This window comes from Poeciliopsis prolifica, unplaced genomic scaffold, assembly GCF_027474105.1.
Source record: "Poeciliopsis prolifica strain line A6 unplaced genomic scaffold, Auburn_PproV2 SCAFFOLD033, whole genome shotgun sequence".
Lineage (NCBI taxonomy): Eukaryota > Metazoa > Chordata > Actinopteri > Cyprinodontiformes > Poeciliidae > Poeciliopsis > Poeciliopsis prolifica.
In genome coordinates, this window is record NW_026562408.1 from 2205317 (window position 1) to 2228539 (window position 23223).

Sequence of the window (23223 nt, forward strand, 5' to 3'; positions counted from 1 at the left end):
CTATTAAACATGCATCATAATGCTATCTAGCTTAATCTTATAGTAACACATTGTGCTGAGTAGTAGTGGCAAGTAGCAATGCTTCAGTGTAGACATTTTGGTTCAGTAATATACATTATACCTTGCTCCTCTTGTGCATAAGCATGGTAACTGCATAGAGATATGCTGATAAACCAGGAAGGACTCCTCTGTCACTGTGGATACAGCCGTTTTCTGCCTTACAAAAGAATCCAGTCAATAGATGTGATATCTCCTTCAACAATCTTTGCATCCCCCAAGTAATTCCCATTGTGTGGTCTTTGTTTTTTAAATGTTCCTGGAAATGTAATGCGTTGAAAACCTTTGAGTTGTGGTAACCCACAAATGTGGGCTCCAATTCAATTTTCTGACAATCGACGTAAGGGATTTACTCTGTGTAAGATCTCTTATTGAAAGCTTTTCTCCCAACTTCTCATTTCAGTCTCCTCTAACTCTCCAAAGAGCATGCACACAATCTTGCCAGCATGATGTTAATATTCACACAATGCTCTAAAATGAAAGGATTAGTCAACATGGCTATTATTACTTCTTCTATTTTGGGACACAAAATCCTTGAAGATGATTTGAATTCTTATAATGTCTCTCCATCTGCATCTGTGAATGTTCAGTTTCTGAGCTTACAGCAGACTAAACAGTGCTACACTTACAGCACCGAAATTTACTGTGAGATCAGTAGCATATATCTGTCAGTCACTGTGACGGCTAGTTAACACAACATTAAGAATCAGTTGTCCAAAAGATTATAGATTTCTAATTCAAGAATTTTTTTTTTTATATTGTTATTTTTTTTTCGGTTTTTCCTTCTCAAATCAGAAAGTGTTTTTTAAACATGCATGTTTTCACCAAACTGTGAAATCACTGCATCACTTTTTTATGTATGCCTTCATACTATTTTTTTCTCTATAGTTTTTTGTTGTTGTTGTTGAATCAAACAAACTCAGTTAAAGTTTACTAACTAGAACTTGAAGCATTTTGTAAATAAATTATTGTATTTTATAAAGGAGTTTTTGTCTCTGAGAAAAACTACAGTAGTTCCTGTGTAATACTAAGTTTTGTTTTAGAAAACCAATTTGCAAATTCACGCCTTAAGCAAGTTACTACATTTCCAGTTACTACATTTACAGTTTATGTAAAAATAAAAACCTGGTGGGAGAAGATAAGGTGTGAGACTGGATCTGAGCTAGATCAGCATCTGCATATTTTGTATGAACATATGCCACATTACTGATCAATGCCTGTTGCCTATGATTATCTAAAAGTAGATACTGAGCAGGCACCTTCTGTGCTTCTAAAATGGCAAACAACCACAGCGTTTGATCAAAGAAAACCTTCAAATCTATTAACAACAACTTGCTTTTTGTTTTTTACATGTTTTTCTGCAACTTTTTTGTAGTTTTCATCCTTATTTTTTATTATGCGTTTTAACATTGACCTGTGAGTGGGAATAGTGATGGAAATTAACCACTTGGTTATTATTGCGTATTGATCTATACATGTTCATTAATATGTACTGTCCTATTTTAAAAAAATAAACTCAAACTTGAAACTTATTCAGAGATAAGAAGTCTGAAAGTAATCAAGTTTATTGATTATTTAAATCCATGTATGTGATCACTGAGGGGCTGGTGAACGTCTCCCTTTATCAGTGGGCACGAAACATGGATCTGTCTGGTCATCATGTCTCCCACAGAGTCAACTCAGAAACACACAATACCAGGAACTGGTTATATACAGTCACTTTAATTCCTCAGGAAGGCAGCAACAACTCTTTCTAGGTCCATGTTAGATGTCAGACATACACTCCAGGATACAAAAGCTTTGGTTTAGATTGTCTGCCCTAAATTTATAAAATCTCTTGGGATTATTGGGATATATAGTAGAAAGAGAGACATAAACACCAGCTGTGCTGAAGGTCAGTCATACAGGCATGCACTCTACTCTCTCTAGTAATATAATTTTGTGTATCCATCCATCTAAAATCCAGCACTGACACATTGTTATGAAAAAGCTGAGCAGTGAAAGTTGTTCCTGTTGAATTTGCGTCAGTGCTACTGATCAACTTTTACAAAGTAATATGTGAAGAGTAGTGGAGAATGCAAATGGTGTCAAATTTAGCAACCTTTTCAGGTTCTGAGACAGAAAAACATCAACTGCCCTGCATCACAAACCTAAAGACATAAAGAGATCTGATAGGCCAGGAAAGCAATAATGTAATTTCTAAATACATTTTCTTAGGAGTATGAATGAGAAGAATGTTATAAACTCTTAATAAAGAACAAATTTTTGTGTTGTGAAAAATTAAATGGTGAGCATATTGTTGTGAATATATTCTTTTTTAAAAAGGTCTCAATCGCTCCATTGGTCAGGTTGTTCTGATTCCATGTTCTGCGCTTTGCCACAATTTTCGCCAGTATTTGTGACAACCCTAATTTACACTATGTGAGTCTCCACTGTAAAGCCTAGAGGACCATGCGTGAGAAATGACAGATTACACTGTCAGTGAGAAAAAGTCAGTGAGAAAAACAGTGAGCAGTGTCATATAAAATAACAGTTTTAATTTCCAAAATTAATCTATTTTGTTCATCATTACTTTATCTGCCTTATCTGACGCTCCTACTACAAACCTGAGCGAGATGACGCGGTGTAATAGATTTCAGAAGAAAATCTATGATTTGTTTGTATTTTCTGAATTATGTGTGAATGAAACAACTCACCAAACAGACGTTTGCACACCAAGCTCCTCTGGGTGGATAAGGATGCTTGTGCTGGTATGTCGAAGTGGACCTTTTCTTGGAGATCTTAAGCCATATAATTTTGTGTAATTTGGTTAACGTGCCATTTTCTTGACTTTGACAGTCAGCTAAGTTATTTAGGTGAACTTAGTTATTTAGTGTCTTTGTTTTTTCTTTGCTTGTTCCTACAATTCACAGAGCAAATTAGCATGTAATTATATAGCATTTGTGCACAGCCAGTTCACTCTGCAGGACCCACCCGGCATGACAAGCACATGGTTTTGGGTTCACAGCATCTCTTTTTCCTGACTCATGCTGATCCCAGGATGTGGTGGTCATGTTAAACGATGATCTCATTCTCCAAATGCTTCTGATGCCTTTATATTACTCTCTATAGCGGTCATAACATCAGCGATGTCTATTTTAGAAATCTGGCTGCAGGGTGGAAGGCTGTTTTCAAACGATTTCAAATCTGTTCTGAGTGGGCATAGACATTTGCCATAACACTTATAGAGTGCCATCAGAGTCTTTGTGGAAATGTCTTAATGACATGTGAATATTGCACATTTCCAAGTGAGTATTAGGGCGCTCATATTGTCTCTTCTAAGGTGAAATGCCACATTTTGCATGTGAAAACTGAAAACAGTGACTAGAACTAGAGTTTGTTTCTTTAAGAAATGTGTTAAGATCTGTATAACCACATTGCATGTTCAAAATTGATCTATTTGATGTCTTTTGATATATGTTTGAAATATTTTACAATCTTTCATCTGAGTATATTTGTATCTGAAAGAGTTGATCTGTCTTGTTGTGTTTCTGCAAAATTAACTACCACATTATTTTCCAACAGTGAGTTAGACGTAACCTCTATTAGACATGTGCTTAATTATTTTGTGAAATGACACACCATCAGAATCTACACAAGTTCAACTCAAATATTGCAACAGAGACCCAGTATAAGCATGAAATAGCTGAGCATGAGATTTCACAAATTTTTGGGATGCTGAATTCCTGAATCTGAAAATGAAGCTGATAATTTACTTTGAGATTTATTTTGCCTAACAAATAAGCCATTTGTGGTCAGATATTTGTATCTGACCACAAATGGGTGGGTACTCCTTGAGCATTGAAATTTAAAAGCCAGAAGTCTTGTTGGACCTTTAAAAACACTAATGTATCTAATGATGCTACAGCAAAACATGGAATTTTGTTCATTTGTCCAGTGCATGTGCTTTACTCACAATAGGAGGGAATTATAAGAGACACATAGTTCAAGGGCATAGCAGGTTGTTTTTTAGAATTCCAGTTGTAGTGGGAAATTAACATTGTTCTTATTGCTTAGATTTGTCATATTATTACATTATTTGCTTGGGATATGCTCTAACATCCATGCTTACCCCCTGACGGTGAGATGCTGTGCTTTTAACAGGAATGTTTATTTTTTGCCATCGGCTGCATGGGGTTTCTCTGACTATCTTGCTTTCCTCCCACACTGTGACAAGATATATTTTAAGTTAATTAACAATTGCAACTTAACTGTGTAAAATGTGCTGCTGTTGTTTTTCCTTCCAGTGACCTTCTGGTGGACTTGGCGAACACGCCTCTGGCCAAACTGTCAGTTCCACAAACTCACTGGCTATGAGTGGGCAAAAATTATTTCTGTGTCCTGAGTTTAAAATTAAACACTAAACAGACATTTGGTCTATAGTGAGAATAAAACACCTTTTCTTAGTTTTCTGGGTTTTTTTCTATCTTTTTTTATCTTATCTATCTTCTGAAAATTTTTAGAAATTGACAAAAAAATATGGCTTAGTGTATTAAATCTCAAGATTTATTTTTTAAATATCAGAGTTACTCACTCAGGTCTCTTTAGAAAATATTGAACGTTAAACATTAAAAATCACAAGAAAAATCGGCATGACCAGGAGTTGGTAATGCAACGTCTTGAACCGTTTTGGAGTTTCATTGCATGGATTCTTATATGTGTATATTTTATATTCTTATATATGTATTCTTATATTCTTATCTGGATTCTCTCAGAAATCTCTCAAGTAGGACGCCTGACCAACAGTTTGTGCTGTTGGTGTCAGACCTAATTTGGAAACTGCATGTTGGATGTACTCAGATTGTCTTCATTTGATATTAAAAACAGAAACTGAGTGAGTGTTTCATGCAGTCGTGCTGCATGTGTTCTTCCCCTTAGTTTTGCTGTTCCTGAGTGCCAGGCACAGCTTGTTTCACTCTGAACCCTCAGGAGGAGAGTGAAAAGCCTGGTATGAAATTAGTCTCAGTGCCACAGGGCCATGTGGGACACATCGTGTGTTGCAGGTATTGGTTACTTTGCTGGCAGCTGGTGTGCTGCAGTTTATTGTGGCCTCAGCTTGCTTGTCCCCTTGGTGCAGGGCGAGTTTGGGGACCTATTCATGAAGGGTTGAGTGTTGCTTTGGAAAGCTGGTTGTGGTCTTATTTTAGGTTTTTCTAACTTATGGTTAAGCAGGGGGGTTAACCCTGCATAAGGAGTAGTGGGTCCTCAAAACATAGTATTTGTTAGAAAAATGGGCCTTACAAGACCAGAAATTCTGAAACACACACACAAGCAAATGTGTGCATAAATTGGTGCTAGCTGACAGTATCTTCACTCTAATCAGAACTTAATTACTGTGCTAGCAGCGTCACATTAACATACATTTCTCCCAATTAACCAGGGAGACACACTCAGGGAAGGAGAGGAAGTGACAAAGAAATCAGACATTTCTTGAAGTTTAATGAGCCAAGAAATGAATTGACAAAGCACATGTGAAGCTTTAATCTGTCAGCCTTATTCTGCCTCACTAACAGAAATGGATCAGGTCAGCTTTATAAATTTGGTGGGATAAACAATGGCAAACAAAAACAGATATTACTTATATTTATTAGATTAATCTGTATTTGATTGTTTCTGATCATATAACTAATTCAAATCAGAATAGTGCTGAAAAAACTAAAAGCAATGAGCCAGAGTCTAAGAATTAAGGAACCCTTTAACATCCAACATCAAGTCCATCTTTGTGTAAATATGTTTGAAAGATTTGACCCAATCAATACAGAGATCGTAAGAGTTAGTTTCTTTGAATGTTTGTCTTCCTAGAAAGCAAGAGTACAATGACTACATAATGGATAAATCCAGGTTCACTGACAAACAGTTCAAAGCTTTCTGTTAATATACAGTTAATATACAATGCATTTGTGTCCAGTTTAGCACAAAAGCAGGATCTGCACTTAGCTTATGTTATGAAAGCTCATTTTCTTATAACCTTTCTTATTGAAGGTGTTACAATAAGAAAAGTTAATTTTCCACAAGTCAAATGTCATGCTGGCCATAGCAAGACTGTTTGGAAATGAAAGGTTGGAAGACAGTTGATGATTAGCAGATAAGTAAGACATAAAATGATAATGAACAAAACATTTTTCCAACAGAACACAAGGAATGTGATCCTCTACATTACCCAGAAAGTGAACATCTTTTAACTCTGTAACATGCTGTGAAAAGGTATTTGCTCCCAGATGGTTGTCATGCGTCATATTCCAAGTGTGTTTGAGCTTAAGGTCACATACTGATGGGTGGGCCTATTCCTCCTGGATTTTCTAATATAGAGCAGAATTCACTTCAGAGTTGAGTCCTAATCTGACAGTGCTGTAGTGCAATAAATATATGTGTCTTGACAAATATGACTTATATAAGAGGGGAAAACATTTCAAAAAAGCACAGTCTCATAATAACAGCTAGTGTCATCACAAAAATATTGATTGAAATTCTGCAATATTTGTCATGTTTTGTATTCCAGTTACACATCATCTGTGATTCATGCATTACAAAAATTGTATATGATATCATTGGCAGGACAAACACTGCTCTGCTCTGTCAGTGTAATGTGAAACTAAAGCCACAGGGTGATGACAGAAATGCAGAGCTGTGGGTAAAGGATGAAAAGGAACATTTTGTATTGGGCTCTCATGTCTTTGTTGGAATGCCAGGCCTGCCTACAGTTCTGTGTCATGACTCATGTCTTGCTATCCAGAGACTCTAAAGCTTTATTCCTACACACAGTGGTACTGTTTCAAATCTTAGCCTTTGACTGCTTGCTTTAAAGTCTGAGCTAATTTGGATACATTTTTGTTCCCTGCATTTTTTAAATTGGCTACTAAAATTGAAACCATATTTTTATAAGCATCACATATAAGGACACATTTTCTTTCTCTGTCTGAAGTCAATTCAAACATAACTTCTCTTGTTTTAGGTTCAGAATTACTAGTTTAATTTCTAAATGCCAGAAAACCTAGCCAGAGCATTTTCAGAGATTTCTATTTTATTGTATTTTTTATTCAGAAGTTTGGTTGGTGTCATGGATAATTATCTTTTAAACTGTATTACCTGGGTCAAACCTTCTGGACCCAAACAACATCATCTCTCTTTTTAAAAGCTACATAAATGTAACCCTTGGCCATAATAGAGATTTTAAAAAGAAGCCCTCGTTCCACTGGCAGATTATTTTATTTATGAGGGAAACGTCTTGTCTTAAGTCAAAACAATTTGCCAGTAGTATTACTATTTTTCATAAATATTAAGGAATTATTGACTAATAATCGGCTCCTTTACACCCAAATCTACATAAGAAATACATAAGTAATATTTTGTGTTTTTGAGCATAAATTTGTAATAATCACTCGCATTCAGAACTTTATACAATATTTATTAACAATGTAGTAAATTCCATAGTTTTTATAATAAACACAAAAAACGACTTTTTACAGGACGTATCTTCAAAAAGGGAAGAGCTCTTGGTTTCAGGTCAGAGGGTGTTGAGAAGGTGAATGGAGGCTGAAGCAGTTTGGCAGGAGGTCCAGGGCAGCAGGAGGCTAAGGCTTCTTCTGTGAGTGTGTGCAAACGTGCACCGTTTCTGAGATGTGTCATGCAGGCATTTACAGTATCGCTCTTTTATGCTCCAGAGGACATAACTCTCTGCAATAAACCTTCCGTTTCCAAAACCTTCAAGCTAATGCACAACGAAAAAAATAAGTGAACTTCAAACCATTTGTGATCTTGTAGTTGTGAATTTTGCACAATTATGAAAGGACTTGATTCTAATAAATATCTAAACATTTTCTGCCCAATAGGGCAATGCAATATTTCTCAATATTATAAATATGAAAATTGATATTTTTTTACATAGAATATAGAAGTATAAAAATATATGAAACCAAATAACAAAATAACCAAATATTAGTGAGTTACACACATATATTTGTACCAGTGTGCTTTAAAACACATGTATCTGGAAAACATTCACTCCGAGCAGGCTCACATTTAAATACACCACATCAAACCATGTACAGTAGTACTCTGAATATTACAAAGCTCTAATTATAGCTGAAGTGGACTTAGTATGTAAAAGACACTTCAAATATGTTAAAATGGCTAGATTTTGTGTTTAGTGGAACGAAAGTACAATTCTGTATAATGAACACAGAAAGCAACAAAACAAATCAAAACATCAGAAACAAGCTCACAAAGCCCCTCTCTCATAAGAACAACAAATACATTTATTAAACAAATCTTTATATGATCAGTAACAGATGGATGCCATTTTGTTGGTTTTTTAGGGCGACATTAGAAAGTCCAGCACATAATAATAATAATAATAATAATAATAATAATAATAATAATAATAATAATAATAATAATAATAATAATAATAATAAACCTCATCTGCTAGCTGCGTTTTGAACAAGTTTTATGTTGCTTATTTTTGCATATGCTGTCTGTAAGGTGTGGGTGCTTGCTGTTGATAAGTGATATGTGCTTTGTGCAGGATGGCAACTCATTTAATTTTGACCTAGAATTCAGTTTTCTAGGTTTTGGTTGGTTTGGGGCAACAGAAGATGGGGCTCCTCCAGGGGAAGAACTATGACTAGTATCAGTTAAAATTGTGTTTTTTGATAGCTGAATTGTGACTTGATGAAGAATATCAGTTAAAATCTTGTTTTAGTAAATCATGTGTTGTAGAACTTGCTTTACTTCTGCAGTCAGTAAATCCATGGTGCAAAAGCATGAGCTACATTCATGAATACAACTTTACACTTTGGTTAAAAACGACATGGACTTTCATAAACTAAGTAGAAATGACTCCACAGCAGATTATTTACATTGTTTCACATCACCCTTTGTTTTTGCTTTACATAGCAGAAGAAAAAAAACTAGAAATGTTGCTTTAATTTCCAAATTTTGTGTATGTACAGCAATATGTTCCAAGACTAATAATCTTTCCTGATATATACATTGTTGTCGTTTTTTAGTATTTTTTTTCTGATTGCATTGTTTATGTCTTTCTAATATGTTCACTTACATCATCCACACTTGGAATTAGTGCAAAACATATGTCTTCCCTCAGTCCTTCATATTTAATTACTTGCTAATTTTTTTTCATTCATTTAGAGCTATTTTTATATCAATATCTATTCATTTTAATTTGAGACATTTCTGTCTTTTCATTATGTTTCCCTAACCTGTGCCTTAATTTTGAACCACTTATTTTCCATTTCTTTTGTTGTCCTTGTTTTAATTTTCTGTTTTTGTTTAGGCCACTTTTGTCATAATCTGGGAATTTCCTTCCTACACAATTCCACTTGATTCTAATCTTTCCTTTCTTCAGCTGTCAGTGCTCTGTCTGGACTTCCTCTTTTTGGATTCCTGTGCTAGAAGTTCAAATGGGCCAATCATAAGAAGAAGTTATGAATTATGATGTCAATTTTCAAAAATTAGTGATTTTCTCACGACATATTTTGGTGACATAGCTTTTGGAAAAGGTTAATCTGACATGTGGGCATCAGAATAAGGCTGTTTTTTCATAGGAAGTTGCATGTTTTGTGTCGGCTGTGCGTTCTGGCTTGGTGTCGGGGAGAAGGGAACATTGGAAACTGCACACTGGCTCGGCTGTTTGTTACAAATAGTGTTTTTTTTTTTTTAGGTGAAAACTAGCATGTGGCAATGTGGTAAAGAGAAACCAATGCACAGACATGTACTGATCATGAGTGGAAAAGGAACATGAGCAGCAATAGTATGGTTAAATTGACACTGAGTGGAGAGCACTAAAAATAACCAGGTTCTCTGAAATCAATGGCGTAGCTGCTGTGATCCTTCTGCGTTCTTCCAACTGAGCATGCTGAGATCACAAGCAGCCTGATACACAAGCTTAAATACTTTAACGTGATTGTATGGCACATGGTAGAATGCTCTGCACCTCACATACCTTAGCATTGCACAAGATAGTCGTAAGAAAGAGTTTTGTGGACTGCACTGTATATGCCACTTTCTATGTCAAAGCAACCTAACAAACCTGGTTAAAATGAAATGAAACTCTCAGTGTTCCACTTGAATTGTTGGTGATTTTTTTTACTTTTGGTAGTTTTTATCATAAGTTGTCTTTTACCATTGTGGTGAATTAAAAGCACACTGAGTACCACAGAGCCCTTTCAAACACATGCAGGGTGCTGGTTTGTTAAGTATTAAGGGTACTGCACTGAACAGATACCTTTTTAATTCTTCACTTGACGAACTTAAATTGGAACTGAAGACTTAGCTGCCACAGCTCTGATGTTGGGTGATATGCATTGATGTCTGAGTTTGGCATTATGTTTTCACATGATTCTCAATTTGGTGGATGTAGCATCATAAAATACAGGCCCCAAAAGAACCTGGGGGGAAAAAAAAACATTGTAAATCCCTGACATTAAAGGCATTCACCTAAAGGTATTCAGGTATTTGCAACTACTCCATATTCTGGAGTAACATGTCAATACAATGAAGCTTCAAACACATTTTTTAACTTGATAGTTTGTCACAAATTTAATGACATTTAGATGTTAAGAGTTCATAATTTATAAAACTTAGAGCTGAAGTTATGCACAGAGTACCTAAGATATAAGTATATTTTGCTAGCAATTTAATTCCTTATAAATTTTGACAACAAAATCATCAAAGTAAAGATAATTAAGTTTGCCTCAAGACGGGGCCCAAAGCACCGAGTGCAAGGAGTGTGGTTAAGCCTCTTGGCTTGCAAACAATGTAAAATAAAAGCATACTTGTAACTGTGCACTCCAAAGCTTAGAATCATAGTGTGTGATAAACTTGTTTAATTACCACGAGCCTTTTCCTGATTTGTAAAAATTATTAAATCTACAACAATCAGAAAATGTTTGCAGAAGCTAATAATCAGTAAACCTATACAGAGCTATTGAAGTAGTGCCATAAAAAAGGAAAAGTAACATTTTGTACTATTGCATTGTTTTTATTGAAATGAGCCATGGGACCTTTTTTTATTTAATTGTGTGCTTTTAACAAAAAAAAAAAGTAATCAAGAACAGAATTGTGATGTCTTTTTTTGCCACTCCTGTTCTTCAGTCTTTCTGGATTTTGATACCGTGAACCAAACTAAAGGTTTTCAGTGGTTTAGTCATAGTAGTTATATCCTTTTTTTTTTTAATCGACAAGCATATTAAAGATATTTGTACACATTGGTGGTATTATTTGTAAATTTACAGAAGAGGATGATAAACTGACAAAAATGTCAGGAAAATACAGTTTTGTAGTGCTATCAATTTATTACATTAGAAAAAGTTTTAAAAATCACGGTGTTATAAAAATGTTAACTTTATATTATACAATATATTTTCATTCTTAAGCATTTTTACAGTTTTTTTTTCCAGCAAGTTCATGCAATTAGATCAGTGATAGACTATAGTATTTGACATGATAATTGTGAGATAACCCTGTAGACTTTAAGTTTGTTTCATCATTTGTAAGCAGTCTCAGTGAAAGTAAACATGTTTGAAATAGTTTTTATAAGTTTATGCCTAGCATTGTTAATGATGTGTTCTCTAAATCAAAATTGACTTAGTGGTTTAAAACAAACAGACCGAGAGATGATGAGATATTCAATAAAAACAAAACACTTAACAGTATAAACAACTGTTCAGGAACAGGCACCTTATAAGTATGTAATCTCTTTTCCATAAGGTTTTTGTGTGTTAGCCAGCAAAGATTGTGCTTCCAGAAGTCATGGATTCAGTCCCGAATACAGCAATCCCATCTAGTTTTACAAGAGAACATAAATATGAAGTCACTCAAATACAAACGTTAAATTCTTATTTACCTTTGATGTGTTCATGTCCTGTTTGTCTTTAATTTACATAGTAGAGCCAGTAAACAATGTTAAAGAAGGAAAATACAGTTGGGAAGATCATTCGTGACCATTTGTCGATAGAGTTTACATCAGTCAAGTCCGGGATGGTGATTTTTAACTGAGAGGCCCGCCTCCGAAGTCTGCTTTTCTTTTGAGTCATGTGGCGCTCCAGTGCATTTCGCCCAAAGTTGTGCCTTGTCAGCCCTGATTTGCGATATTGCAGATTTGAGCTGTCATATGTTAACATGGTATTTCGCGGGTCATTGAGACCCAGAGCCAGCTCTGTAACACCCATGTCATTCTTGATATCCAGAGTGCCCAAGAGGATGTTTTCATGTGTGTCCATCTGTCAACAGAAGAGTTGCAAATATATCATTGAACAGAAAAAAAAAAATTTATTATGTAAATGAAAATTTCAATACCTTTTCACTTTCCTGTGTTGGTATTTTTTACTCAATAAGTTAACAAACTGCATTAGGTTCAGATGTGCATAATGTTACATATGAATACTGTTTGTACTGGGGCGGGCTTGTCAGTCAATGCTATGTATGCTATGAACGTATAGAAACAGATTTTGCAGTACCTTGTTTTTTTGATCTCCAAGCCCAATTGCTGCATCATCCATGAATATTGGCTCCCACATTGAATCATGGCCAGCAAGGTCTCTTTGTTTTATTCTTGCGTACAGAGTATCATCTCTGCCAACCACGTTTCCCACCAGCCACTGCAGACAAGTAGCAAGGAAAACTAAGAAAACATGAGGAATTTAATATCTGAAAGATTGTGGAACATTTGTGGAAAAAACCCCAAAAACTATTGATTTGGTTTGAAACGATGTCCTAAATTTTTGAAACTGTTATGTAAGCACTGTGTTTTTAATATCACACTTAACTCCAAAAAAGGGTACACTGCATGGCTTCACTTAACTTAAACATATCATATTTCCTTAAGAGATAATAGACCATTATAGCAATTACCATCTTAGCTCACTGTGCAAACGTGGTTCATATCATGTTCAAATCAACCCACTTACCACAAATTAATCTTTTGCATTTTTTTTCTAATTTATGTGTGTTTGTAACATATTTGGAAATGTGATATTTAGTTTGAACTTTACCCATATTATACCAAAAATCCAAATAAAACTACCATGAACAAAATAACTTTTCTAACTTGTTGTCAAGTGTAATAGAAACCTGCAGCTAAATAAAGGTTTGGCCAACATAAACCTTATACAGATGGCTTGATGTGGTCCTGGCTGTTAAAGGTAGAATGAACACCACAGTGAGATCAAATGTGTTTTTTTTGTTGTTTTTTTTTTGGTGTAGCAGCTTTTAAGTCTCCGTTAAAAGCATCTCAAAGGAATTTTAAAGAAAAAAATCAATTTGGCTATAAGGAAAACACTCTACAAGTGGATAGTCAAAACAACTGACAACATGCTCAGACCTGACTGCAAACAACTTCCCCTGAAAGCTGACCACTACATAATAAAAGTAATAAACATTGCTAAAAAATCATTACAAGACCTACAACAAATATGAAAGAATACGCCCATATAAGCATTAAGAGACTACCTATGTTTAACATCGACAGAGTTTTGCAGGAAGGGAACCTCTATCACACTAAGCCCACACTCTTTTGGCACAGAGAATGTAAACAAAGACCAGGGAGGTTTAAAAATTGTTCTTTGACACATCAGTATAAGGTTTTAGCTCTGCTACACTGGTAGCCAAGTAACGACATTTCGTTGTCAAGATTCACCTTGTGTTTTTTTTGTACAATGACAATGAAGGAAGTCTAAGTCTAAGTCTAAGTCTAAGTCTAAACTGGACACCAGAACAGATTATGTGTTACAGAAAATACACCTCAAGCTTCAAGAGGGGAGTATCAGGGTTTGTCAGGATGTGTCACTGAGCGTATAAAGAAAAATATGAAGACATCTTCAAATAAAAAATAAAGCTGAAATTGAACTGGACACTGCAACATGCCAAATACATGAAACGCATCAACACATTTCAGTAAACTTTTACCTTATTTGGATCCATCCTCATCTTTTCATTGTTTGCTGTTGCTGTCTTCTCAGCAGCCTTTTTCTGACGCTGAGGACCCTGACCAAAGAAGATGTAGTTCACCAGAGCATACTCCAGCAGAGCCAGGAAGACAAACACAAAGCAGCCCATGAGGTACATGTCTATGGCCTTGACATAAGGAATTTTGGGAAGGGTTTCTCTCAGGTGGGTGTTAATGGTTGTCATGGTGAGCACCGTGGTAATACCTGGTAAAGAAGAATAATTTCACAGCATCACTGAATCACGACATAAAACTAATCATGAGAAGAACAACAAAAATATATAACTCTTTGTAAGATCAAACTAATTCACTCACTCAAATCTTTCCTATTGACACCAAAGAGGCAAACAATTTCTGATTCATTAAAGCTGCCGACATTAATGACACTCTAGGCATTTGAATGCTCTTTGAGGGACAAGATAAAGCACTCAAACCTGAAGTAGTGCAGCCATTTTAAATTTATATGTCAACTTTAATAGTGTTTACTTGTCAAGAGCTTCTCATGTTTGATAAGCCAACTTTTATATACAGCAATTTCTTTGAATATTCTCATTTTTAGTGTCATCCTGATTTACAATAGCAACACAGTTGCATAATCTGACAGGTTTTTTTTTTAGATCCAACCTTTGATAAAATACATAGTGGCTGAAATGTTTTACTAATTAACACTTCACTTTATGTAGGAACTTTTAATTTGTAATAAAGAACTTAATTTTTCCTTAGTATATAAATATTATGGGATACAGGAGGAAGATTATCTTGGTCCCTCTTAAAAGATGGAAAACTGCAAGAAAAATTACCATTGAAATAAGGCAGATGAGTGTTGATCGAGTTATCTTAGCATACCCATATCTGGTTTTAGAGCAATCAGTGAAATTTTAGCACAATTACAACTTTGACAAACAAGGTTGGAGAAAACTTGAAAACATTGATGTTTTTGCACACATCTTCACTAGGGTTGCTAATCACTGTGCTTTATAAATAACATGGAAAGCCTAATTCTGAAGCTTAGCTTTACTTTTCCAGAGCAAACAGAAACATAGGTTTAAAGCACATAAAACACCAGGAAATCCTCTCAAAGACAACAGCTTTTAAAAAACAAACAAAAATAAGCTAATTTCTATTTAGTCACAGAAAACTTTTTTTTTTTTTACTGTCACAGAGTTGACCGGTGTTTAAAAAGGATTGAAGCAATGTCCCACACAGGTTTTATAAAGGCTTAACAACACTGACAAAGGATTTTTGGACACAGCAACCATGTGATTCAGCTTTTACGTGTCCACTTTAATGCCCCTAAATCAGGTCAGAGTTAAGTGGTTCCTAAATCCAGTGTGAAAAAGAGCATGACGGAATATTTCCCAACACTGTTGACCTGCCTCCATTACAGAGCATTACCTTTTATTTTTTGTTTTTTTGGGGTTTTTTTCATCCCACGCATGCCTTCCCACAGGATCACTAAATGCGGCACAGTCGTCAATCAGTGAAATTGCCCTGTGGGCTAAACTGGGGATTGAGGATGAAGCTAGCTTGATGGAGTTTTGTGATTAAAAAAAAAAAGAAGCTTCTCATAAATGCAATATCTGCAGCAAGCCTATGCTGGTTTTACAAGGCAGAGGAGGAGTTAAAAATGTAAGGATACTTAAAGTTTCTGAATTTACTGTAATTGTGAATAATGGAGTTCCTAAATGTCCATCTGATGTGATGGATATGACAGGAAAATGTTTACCTTCTTAAATTTGTGCTTCATAACATGCAACAATTAGGAAGCTTAACACAAGCCAACGTTAATCAAACATTCACTGAAATCGCTCACCTAGAGCCACCCTGGCTGCAGAGGCATCGTAGTTGATCCAGAAAGAGACCCAGGACAGAATGGTGATAAGTATAGAAGGCATGTATGTTTGCAAGATGAAATATCCAATATTCCTCTTCAGCTTGAAACTTAGGGAAAGACGTGGATAAGAGCCTGATCAGATGAGAAAAGAGGGAAATGATTAAAAAAATAATCTGATATATATGTAATTTTCATTTTTAAGTTCTTTAGCTTAGAACTACTTTTTTCATGCTAACTGCAGAAGTAAGCAGCTTCTCATTCCTTAAACAAACTATGTGACATAGTTTAAAGAATTACATCACATGGGATGACAATGCCAGAATTTGTCAGGGTCAGATCCTGAAAAGTTGGTTCAAGGAGCGTCGGCCATCATTTGGTCTGAATTAAGTGTTACAACATTGCATGCGTTTATTTAAACAGTGCCACAGATAAAAGTGTGCACAATTCATGAAAGTTGTGTTAAAATGTGCAGTCAGCGATGCATACTTTTGACCTGCCGTGAAAATGTGACTCTAATGGAAACTTTTTTTAAGAAATAATAAAAAACTACAAATAACCAAAAGTCACTTCGCGAGGTTGAAAGAGCGTCAAGCTCTGGCAGAGCTGTGGCGGTTCCAGGGTTAAGCACAACCCACATCTGAAGGCCTTAGTCCTCTAACCTGCTGTCGCAGGTTTGATTCCCAGCCTGGGGACCAGGATCTCTCATTACCCACTTACCTGACAATTCACTCTTAAATAAAGGCCAATAAAGCCTTTAAAGAAGTATCAAGCTCAATGTTTTCTTTGTTGATGATTTTAATTTTTTATTGTTTAAATCTGAGTGATTGAACTGAACCATTTAGCCTCACTCATTAATGTAACACACTTTTAAAAATGATTGGAAAACTCAGTCGGATGTAAGTATTACATTTGCTCAGTTTTGTCACTTGTTGATATAAAATTAAAACAGGATGAAAATCATTGTTGCTCAAAGCTCCAGATGTATTTTGATGGTTTACATTGTGCATTCTGCACTTACAGAAATGTTATTAAAAGGCTTTCAGAATTTGATATTCTGAAAACAAAACAAACTTTCAATCTCTGCATTCTTTTAATATCACTACATGGTTACACATTGCAATATCTACACCTGTACTCTCTCTCTCTCTCTCTCTCTCTCTCTCTCTCTCTCTACATATATATATATATATATATATATATATATATATATATATATATATATATATATATATATATATATATATATATATAAAACATTGTAAATGCTAAACTGCAAAGCAAATTCATAAATATGCTTAAAGTGAAAGATGAATTTATTGTGTGTGTGTTTTCCATCATTGCTAAATAACTGATTATGTTGTTTTTTTTTAGGGTTAGGGTTAGGGTGCTGCAGCCAGTGGTATGTTGCATTTGCATGACTATTTCAATCCCAGACATTACAGCAAAGTTATAGCTAATAGCATGAACATTTACTTTTATTATGGTATACAATGTGACGTATGCCCATGAACATTACCTGTGGAGAAGACAACATTCTTGGAGATAAGTTTATGATCCACAATGGAGAACTGGGGTAGTTCAATCTTGTCCACCCCTGTCACAGCGTTATCTCCTCCTCGCCAGTAGAATTCAATGTCATCAGTGGTGTAACCATCTGGTACAGAGGACAAACATCGCTTTCATGAATATCTCACCTGTTACCTGTGCAGGTATTTAAATGACACTTCGAGTAACTTTTAACATTTTTAATTATGTTAAGAGGACAATATTTGGTAATAAGGCAACTGAAATTAGAGATGTTACTGAATGAATCAGGCAAAGTTAACTATTTCAGTTTTAGTGAAGGGAGTGAGAGTCATAAATTGAATAAAACTGATTTATTTATTAGGAGTAAATAATAACTTTGTATCAGGCATAAAAATATTAATTAAAATAAGTTTCATATGGTAGAAAAATGTCAGTTGTTCATGAAGAAACAATACATACTGCAATGTATGACCTATTAATATTTAATTAGTAATTGCTTCATCATTTATTCTTTAAGGTTCTAGAACTGATGAAAGACAAAGTTGTACTTATTTGTCTATAAAAAACTACAAAGATTTCTTTTATTGATTCAATGTTTTTTCCTCACCCTTTCAATCAATCAATCAATCAAATTTTATTTGTATAGCACATTTCAGCTACAAGGCATTTCAAAGTGCTTTACATCATAAACACAAAACACGAAGGCATGCAACATAGAATAAAATACCAAGGTTTTTTTTTTTTTTTTTTTCCCTTCTTTTCCTTTCCCCTTTTCTTTTTCTTCTCTTTCTCCCTTTTTTCCACTTTCCCTTTGACACGGAATTTAAGCGCCTGTTACCGCCGGACTCCGCCGTTCGTTTAACCACGGGTATTCGCCGGGCCCCGTTGCCCACAACAGGAAAAAAAAAAAAAAAAAAAAAAAAAAAAAAAAAAAAAAAAAAATTACATACATATCCACAAAATCAAATCCATACATATTACATTTCAAATGCAACTCTAAACAGGTGCGTTTTTACTTGAGATTTGAAGGAAGTCAGGGTTTCCGCTGTTTTACATTTTTCTGGAAGTTTGTTCCAAATTTTTGGTGCATAGATGCTGAAAGCTGCTTCTCCTCTCTTGGTTTCTGGTTCTGGGGATGCAGAGCAGACCAGAACCAGAAGACCTGAGAGGTCTGGAAGGTTGATACCACAACAGCAGATCTTTGATGTATTGTGGTGCTAAAACCGTTCAGTGATTTGTAAACCAACAAGAGTATTTTAAAATCTATTCTTTGAGCTACAGGGAGCCAGTGGAGGGACTTTAAAACTGGTGTTTGTGCTCTATCTTCCTGGTTCTAGTGAGAACGCGAGCAGCAGCATTCTGGATCAGTTGCAGCTGTTTGATTGATTTGTTGGACAGGCCTGTGAAGATGCTGTTGCAATAATCAATGCGACTAAAGACAAACGCATGAATGAGTTTCTCTAGATCTGGCTGAGACATTAGTCCTCTAATCCTGGAGATGTTCTTCAGGTGATAGAAGGCCGATTTTGTTACTGTCTTTATGTGGCTCTGGAGGTTCAAGTCCGAGTCCATCTCTACTCCCAGGTTTCGGGCCTGATCGCTAGTTTTTAGTTGTAATAACTGAAGCTGTGCATTGACTCTAGATCGTTCCTCTTTAGGTCCAAAAATAATGACTTCAGTTTTGTTTTTGTTCAGCTGGAGAAAGTTTTGGCACATCCACACATTTATCTGCTCTAAGCATTTATTCAGTGATTGGATGGGTTCAGAGTCACCTGGTGACATCGTAATGTAGAGCTGTGTGTCATCTGCATATTTGTGGTAGCTAATATTATTTCCTGTTATAACCTGAGCTAGTGGGAGAATATAAATATTAAATAAGAGGGGTCCTAGGATTGAACCTTGGGGTACCCCACATGTGACCTTTGACCTCTTTGATGAGAAGTTTCCAATTGAAACAAAGAAATCCCTGTTCTTTATGTAGGATTCAAACCAGTCGAGCACCGAACCAGAGAGTCCAACCCAACTTTCAAGTCGATTCAGTAATATGTCATGGTCGACAGTGTCAAAAGCTGCACTGAGATCCAACAGAACCAGCACCGTGGTTCTCCCACAGTCCGTATTTATATGGATATCATTGAATACTTTTACGAGGGCAGTCTCCGTGCTGTGGTGAGCACGAAAACCAGACTGGAAAGTGTCAAAGCAGTTGGTCATCATGAGGAAACTATTTAATTGTTTACACACAGTTTTTTCAATAACTTTGCTGATGAATGGGAGGTTTGAGATTGGCCTGTAATTCTGCAATAGTGATTTGTCCAGGTTGTTCTTTTTTAACAGTGGTTTGATGACTGCTGTTTTCAAAGCCTGGGGGAAAACACCTGATGTAAGCGATGAGTTTACGATTTGGATCAGATCAGTAGCAATAACAGGCAGGACTTTCTTAAAGAAATGTGTGGGAAGGACATCCAGACAGCAGGAGCTTGAACTTAATTGACTTATAATTTCTTCTAGAGTTTTATAATTAAGTAGTTGAAAATGGGTCATTTTTTCTGTATTTGTTTTGTTTTGGTACAGCAATGGTTCTGGCTTTGAAGTTGATGTGCAGATTAATCCTCTGATTTTTTGGATTTTCTCTGAAAAGAAATCAGAAAACTTATTACAGGCAACATTAGATTGGAATTCAGGTGGAAACGTCACAGGAGGGTTTGTGAGCCTGTCAACTGTTGCAAATAAAGTTCGAGCATTGTTGATGTTTTTCTTTATGACATCTGCAAAGAAAGCCTCCCTTCCATGTTTTAGTGTTAAGTGATAGTTACGTAGTTTTTCTTTGTAGATGTCGTGATGAACGTGAAGTTGAGTTTTACGCCATTGTCGTTCTGCCCTGCGGCAGACTTGCCTTGCAGACCGAACTATTTGTGCATTTCTCCATGGAGATTTCTTTCTACCAGTCAAAACCTTTACTTTAATTGGGGCAATGGAATCAATGATATATGAAACTTTAGACTGAAAATCATCTACCAACTTATCTACATCATTACAGCTTAAGGGTGAGGAGGAAGAGTAGATTTGATTAAATGTTTCTGCTGTGTTTTCTGTGAAAGAACGTTTTGTGACAGTAGCTGTTTGTCCAAGTGGGTCAAAGAATAAAGAACCTTCAAAGATAACAGCGAAGTGATCCGACAGGGCGACATCAGTTACAGAGACATTGGAAATATTCACACCCTTACTGATAACCAGGTCCAGTGTGTGTCCTTGAGTGTGTGTTGCTTGTTTAATATGTTGTGTTAAACCAAAATTTTCTAAAATATCAGAGAGCTTTTTTGCTCCTCTGTTTTCGGGTTTGTCCACATGAATGTTAAAATCACCAACAATTATTAAACAATCATAATCAATGCATATGAGAGAAAGAAGATCATTCAAGTCAGTAAAGAAATTTTCCACATATGCTGGAGTTTTGTATAAAGTTAGTGTCAAAGTTCGTTTGAAGCCTTTAACCTGAATTCCAAGATACTCAAAAGATGTGAAATGACCGAAAGAGATTTTACTACAGTTTATGGTATTTTTAAATATAGAAGCCACGCCTCCTCCTTTTTTATGTTTTCTATTCTCACTTAAAAAATTGTAGTCAGGAGGCGCTGATTCAATGAGTACAATTTGGTCATTATCGTCATTCAACCATGTTTCTGTCAGAAACATAACATCAACATTATACTCAGTGATGAAATCATTAATTAACAGAGCTTTAGCACAGAGTGATCTGATATTTAAAAGAGCTACTTTAAGTGGCTTGGAGGCCAAAAGATTTTCAGTCTGAGGTTCCTTTAGGCAGGGGATCACTCTGAGGTTTGAATTAGGACCGCTGTATTTCATATTTCTATTTTTTGTTAATTTTCTTGTAGTGATCCGGACAGGTAATGTCCTGTTCTGCATTTCCAGGGGGCCAGATGCATTCTGGAGGAAGACGGGTGTAAAGATAATATCTGGTCCCCGGCCTCAGACCTCAGAAACGCAGAGTGATGGATCCTCTGGGAGGTCAGGGGCAGGTTGCTTAAATGTAGTGATGTCTGCTACGTGAGTGCTAAGGAGAGTGCCGAGGCGAACCTGTTGATTCATTCCATCTGTAAATTTAAGAAACTCTGGTCCGGAAGACATTTCTTCATTGGTATCCATTGAATCCTGTGAATGCTTGGAGGAGCAGAGAGGGAGGGGGGAAGGAGCGAGGGAAGCAGTCGCTCCGTCTCCAGTCGATTTATCAGCTTGTTTTGGAATATCGTGCTCCTGATCCGGGGAGCGTTCCATCCTAGGCAGACATCCTTGAGCCTGTTCTTCTGACGCGATGATCCTGTTGCTGTCCTTGTTGATAAAATAAAAAAGGTTTGCAGCGAGTAGCTTTATCCCATGTTTATTAAGATTGCGTCCTCCTCTTCCAAAAAGGTGAAAGCGCTGCCAATAGATCCAGAGGTTATCGATGAAGGTCACTGAGCTGGTAGAGCAGGTTTTAATCAGCCATTTGTTGATGGTGAGCAGCCTGGAGTGTTTTTCGTCTCCCCATTGAGGTGATGGAATTGGACCACTGAGAAATAACTTCATTCTTTTTCCATAGTGTCCAGAAGAATGTTAAAGTCCTTTTTTAGAATCTCAGACTTTTGCTTTGCCAGATCGTTGGCTCCAACATGCACAACTAAAGTCTCAATATCTGGCTGATCAGTGGTTAGAGAGAGCAGTTTGTTGGTTAAATCAGATACAGTGTCACCAGGAAAATACATCACTCTTGTTTTCCTTGGATTGCAAACGTCACTGATTCCCTTTACTGCCTCATCTCCAACAACAAGCACTTTTGGGTTACCTTTAGTTTTCCTGGTGGTCGCTTTGTCCTTGGGAGCTTTGGGGGATGAATGTGTTGGTCTTGCCTCACTGTTGATGTTTGAAGGCGAAGTTTCACTCAGAAGCTCAGGCTGGAGTGCAGAAAATCTGTTTTTCAGTGGGATTCCCACAGAGTCAGAATGTTTTGAGGCTCTTGCTGGTTGCTTTGTCCGTGGGGTCGGTGGAGGCGTTTTAGTTGCAGCTGCTTGTTTGTCTTTCTTTGGCGGAGCAGGTGTTGAAGTTGAAGGTGGGTTTCGGCTCAGAGCCGGCCACGCTGATTCGTCCAGGTGCGGGGTTCTCCCTGATAATCGTCTCATCGGATCCGCAGTGCGAGACTCCCGTTTCGGCTTGGCACCCAGAGCGTTCCAGGGTGAGCTGCTCGGTGCAGGGCGCACGACCTCTCCGTTGATTTGAGGAAGAGTTGTTTCATTTCCACAAGTAGCGTTGATCTCAAAGTTCACCTCCAGTAGTTTAATCTTCATTTCTATAAACTGAAGTCGTTGTAAAATACTGCTCATGTCCTTGGGGTCAGCCGGAGGCATTTTGCCCTGGTTTAACTTGGAGGTAAAGAAAAGTAAGGTGAAAATAAAAGTAAGAAAATCCCCCAGTCCTTAGGTTTGGAAAAATCCAGTTAAGATGTCAATAATGTAAATATAACTATAAAAACTGTCGCCTTAAAATTAAAAAATAATTTACAGGCAGAGTTATCAGTAAGGACGAGAGAGAGCAGGATAAGCAGGATTCATTGACTAAAGCCAGTTCCTTTTTCATCGACAGTCAGGCTGATGACTTGTTTAGTTATAAATAGTTGAATACAAAAGTCATGAATAGAAGCCAAACAAAATGGTCCATAATTTGAAAGAAGTTAAATAGACACAATAAGTTTGTCTGTGTTGTATTGTTAAAACATTTGCACAGAGCAAAATACATAAAATTGTTC

At 36.2% G+C, this 23223-nt stretch overlaps 1 protein-coding gene across 2 annotated transcripts in view; it reads right to left on the reverse strand.

Annotated features, from left to right (window-relative positions):
- Positions 1–7484: 7484 nt before the first annotated feature.
- Positions 7485–23223, reverse strand: part of LOC129373491 (gamma-aminobutyric acid receptor subunit beta-2-like) — a 41596-nt gene continuing 25857 nt past the window's right edge. The window contains exons 6-11 of one of the 2 annotated variants that reach the window (XM_055051450.1): positions 17410–17547; positions 15873–16025; positions 14020–14264; positions 12573–12713; positions 11960–12335; positions 7485–10502 (exon numbers count right to left, since the gene is read on the reverse strand). In XM_055051450.1, the coding sequence (XP_054907425.1) occupies positions 11988–12335; positions 12573–12713; positions 14020–14264; positions 15873–16025; positions 17410–17547 (1025 nt within the window). In that variant the 3' untranslated portion in view covers positions 7485–10502; positions 11960–11987. Of the gene's footprint in view, positions 12336–12572; positions 12714–14019; positions 14265–15872; positions 16026–17409; positions 17548–23223 lie in introns of both variants that reach the window. The other variant, XM_055051449.1, reaches the window with a different exon arrangement.